Source organism: Temnothorax curvispinosus, unplaced genomic scaffold (genome assembly GCF_003070985.1).
Source record: "Temnothorax curvispinosus isolate PA1 unplaced genomic scaffold, ASM307098v1 QBEX01006657.1, whole genome shotgun sequence".
In the NCBI taxonomy this organism is placed as follows: domain Eukaryota; kingdom Metazoa; phylum Arthropoda; class Insecta; order Hymenoptera; family Formicidae; genus Temnothorax; species Temnothorax curvispinosus.
In genome coordinates, this window is record NW_020216437.1 from 2,115,035 (window position 1) to 2,119,095 (window position 4,061).

A 4,061-nucleotide genomic window follows, 5' to 3' on the forward strand; every position below is an offset into this window, starting at 1 on the left:
CGAAATTCAAGAAAATTATTTTTACCCGTTTACTAGATACAGTGTTATTTTCACAACTGCTCCTGTGTCTATCGTTATAATAAAAAAAAAAAAAAACGGGCAAAAGTTAAAAATCATTTTTAAATGATCTTGAATCGTATTTATTTTATTGGTATGACTTGGGTTGGTTCAAGAAGCAACCTCGGTTCAAAATATTTTAAAATATTCATCTAAATGAATATTCTAAATGTTTTTATGACTTAGATTAGCCAGGGTTTACCCCCTCCCTCCGCCTAATATTTATTTCTACCAATGCAGATTAACTTTAATTTCGGTTTAACTTACTTTTTATCTTCTTCTAATTCTCAGAACTTAGAGAGATTAAAGTTTATAATCTGCATTGATAGAAATATACATTGGTAATCGCGTCATACGTTTTTATCTCGGTGAACGACGAGTTAAATATGAATCTCTTGATGTCCCGGTTTGTTTATCCGATAAAAGATATACATTGCAACTTTGACTCACCACCAGTTGGCTTGCGCGCCGCTTTGCCACGCGACGATCAGCAAAGACACAAGTAGGTAGCTCATTGACATGACGAGCGTACGTTGCGTGCGGCGATCCCGTGTGGACTCTCTCTCTCTCTCTCTCTCTCTCTCTCTTTCTTTCTTTCTTTCTCTTAACTCGACCGCCGAATCCTCGAAGTCGAATCTCCTCCGTGGAAGCGCGAAGGAGAGGAGAGATTACGTGGAATCGTCCTTGCCTTCTCTCAACCTCGCATTCTTACATGCGTCGCCGACGACGGTCCGCGTTTCGCATCGTCTTCTCCACGAGCGCGAGCGCGAGATATCGAACGTCGCGAGACGCGAGATCGTCGACCGATCGAAGATCGCGCGCGAAAGTGGGAAAGAGAGAGGAGCAGAGCGTGGCCGGGATCGAGAGCGATCTCGGAGCGCGCGCCCGGAGCGGATCGACACCCCGCGCGTACCCGCGTCTCCCCCTTCTCGCGCCGCTCTGTGCCCGAAAGACCGTGGACTTTCTGCAGACGAAAGTTCTCCAACTCCGGTCCCTCGTCTCGTCTTACATGTTTCCGGCGACGCGCGGACCGAATTTCGAATGCCGCGATCGCGACGCGACGCGACGAATCGAATTTTGCGCGGCCGGAGCCGGATCGGCCGTAAATCGGCGGGTAAGTCGTTTCCGCGCGCCGAAAGGTCTCGCGGCTTCGAGCAAGCGATCAAGCGGAGATCTGAGGCCCCCCTCAAGGGAATCTTAATCGGGCGGAACTTTGACGCCGCCGATGAGAACCGCAGTCGTCGTGTCGTCGACGCACGGTGAACCGCGAGCGGAGCGGAGCCGACGCGAGGCGAGACGACGCTCCGTGAACGTTCGCGTACGGACTGTGGTGGCCGGTAGTCACGAGGAAAAGGGCAACGGGGCTCTCACGGTGGGCGGAGTCGCCGCTCGTTCGCGGCACGCCGATTGGCCGCGTCGCCGAAGAGCCACCGGAGGCTCCACTCGCGCTAATTAAGCATTTCGGCGCACCGGCGACGGGACGGTGCCGGAGCACGTACGCTCGCTCGCTCGCGATTCGTTCTCCTCGACTCGCGCTTGTCTCATCGAATCCGACTTAACCGGTGAGACCCTGGAGACTGTCCCCGCGTTACGTCTCGCGTACCTACGTCCGGCCGCGTCGATTACGCGTTTTCATCGCCTGCCCTTATTGAGATGGGAGACCATCTCGTAGGAACGGACATTTAAAAGATACCGCTCGTCTGCCTTGGCGTATTCGTGATAGGGTGAGGAAGGGCTATTTGAGTTAGTTAAAGAAAAAATCGGGTACAAAATTTTTCAAGACAAGGAGGCTCTTAAATTTTCAAGGCTTTTTTGCTTTTTTGTCTTGAAAATTTTTGAGCCGATTTTTTTCTCATCGTCGAAAATATAATCGAGTTCCCAATTTTGATAGATATGGAAATTAACTGAAAACAAAGATTGAAAGTAATGATTATCTTTCAGATTGTTAATGAAAGAGTTGGTGAGTGTAACGCGATTCTTTTCTGTTTAATGATGCTAGAGGAAGTGAATTAAGTGATTAATAACGTAGGTAGCCACCTGGATAATTATTGACTCTTTTTTAGGGAAATATACAGATAAGAATTTCGATCCGCGATTTATTATTTTCGATGGAAGGACGTGGCTGGTACAAGCAAAAAATTCATCTTTACTCATAATCGGTCGGTGCGTAAATTTGTTCAAGCAATAGAAAGGACAAATGCGAGTAATCTTAAATATTTAACTTTCTATCGCTTAAATTATTCCTTGCGGGTTTGAGAAACGTTCAGTAGAGAAATGAGTGTTAAATAAAGCTGCGTTATAAATTCATATTTCCGGAAACGCGAAATGGATTTTTATACAATAACGTAACTTTAACGTTACGTTTATTTATACTTTTATACAAAATAACGTACACGGCGTACAGTGCGTACATTATATTATTTTATATTATAAAAAAAAGAGATATATATCGATATAATACAGTTAAAATTATTCCTCGCCATTACGATAATGATGGAAATAGGAGATTCTATTTTGACAGAGCAATCGTTTCGTTATTTCCTGCCAGTCACGAATAGCATGCATTGTTTAATCAATATTGATGTATCGCCATCCAAATCGAATTGATTTCAATACATTTCGGTATCTTCAGACAGACATACTCGTTTCTAAACAATACACAATTGCATCGAGTGTTTACATATCACCATAAGAATTGTACATAACAACTCTTCTAATTTTTTTAGAACTTTTATATTGGATCTATACCCACTTTATAATAGGTCCAATGAATTATATGTGATTACGAGTATTTCATGATTAAGATTAAGATCATGTGTAACAATAAGTTTTGGTGATAGATATTAATTCAAATCAATGTCGCTATTTTCCGGATTGTAAATTTTGCATTTATTACGCGCTTGAAGAGAATATTAACGATTTTTAATGTACGATTTTCATTACACATCTTGAGACTCATATTGTACATAACGCATAATTTATAACAAATATCATGAAATTAACATTGATTCGATATAGTCTCGGTACTATTGAGATGAAGATTTGGACTCGCCAAAATCATTCTACTTTCAATTTTTATAACAGCATTACGAATTGTAAACTACAAGACAAATGTCCATATCTACCAATGCAAGTTAATTTTAATCCTGGTTTAACTTACTTTTTATCTTTTTCTAGTTCTATATAGAATTAGAACAAGATAAAAAGTAAGTTAAACCGAGATTAATCTACATCGGTAGAAATGGACAATGGACAAAAGTGATGCATGTGCCGTGCGAAATAATTACGATAATCGATAGAGCGTACTATATATTAAGATAATTTTTTGAAACGCCGCGATATTTAATCTTGAAATGAAAACCACGTTTCATTATTTACTTTAAGCAAAAAATATACTGACATTTAAAAAGCCTATGTTTTTTGGATACACAATAGTATAATGGAATACATTTATATAGATTATAATTACTTATTGACGTAAAATACTTATGTAATTAATTGATTGAATTTATAGTAGTCGAAACAGTCGTCCGATTAAAATCAATTCGAATCGAAAGTTTTTAGGAAAATAAAAAATAAAGTAAATGGGTATTATTTCGGTTGTTGGAATAATGCAGAGAAAATTATTTTGCTACGTTTTTTTATAATATATAAATTGTAATTTCTTTTTAATACTCATTTGTCATATTTATATATTATGATATAATGATTTATAACATTAGCAATAAAATAATTATCTTTTTAACATTTCTTGTTAATATTTGCGATGTCAAAATTTCCAATAGATCAACTATTTAGAAAAACATGCTTTTTACGTCTTATGTTTATTTTTTCATAATGATATTTTTGTCAATTAATATGTTATGAGGCTAACGCTGCCATCTGCGGGTCTGATAGGGCAATTTATTACGAGCAACGGTGGGTAAGGATTCGGAAAACATGTGATTATATATTTAACAAAAATATTTTCTGCGCAAAATTATATAGCCCATAATAATGATAAA

At 39.2% G+C, this 4,061-nt stretch overlaps 1 protein-coding gene across 1 annotated transcript in view; it reads right to left on the bottom strand.

Annotated features, from left to right (window-relative positions):
• Nucleotides 1-1,368, bottom strand: part of LOC112456182 (protein Wnt-1-like) — a 39,072-nt gene extending 37,704 nt beyond the window's left edge. Inside the window, exon 1 of the mRNA XM_025018564.1 lies at nucleotides 508-1,368. Within this exon, the coding sequence (XP_024874332.1) occupies nucleotides 508-578 (71 nt within the window). The 5' untranslated portion in view covers nucleotides 579-1,368. The remainder of the gene's footprint in view (nucleotides 1-507) is intronic.
• Between the last annotated feature and the right edge of the window lie 2,693 nt (nucleotides 1,369-4,061).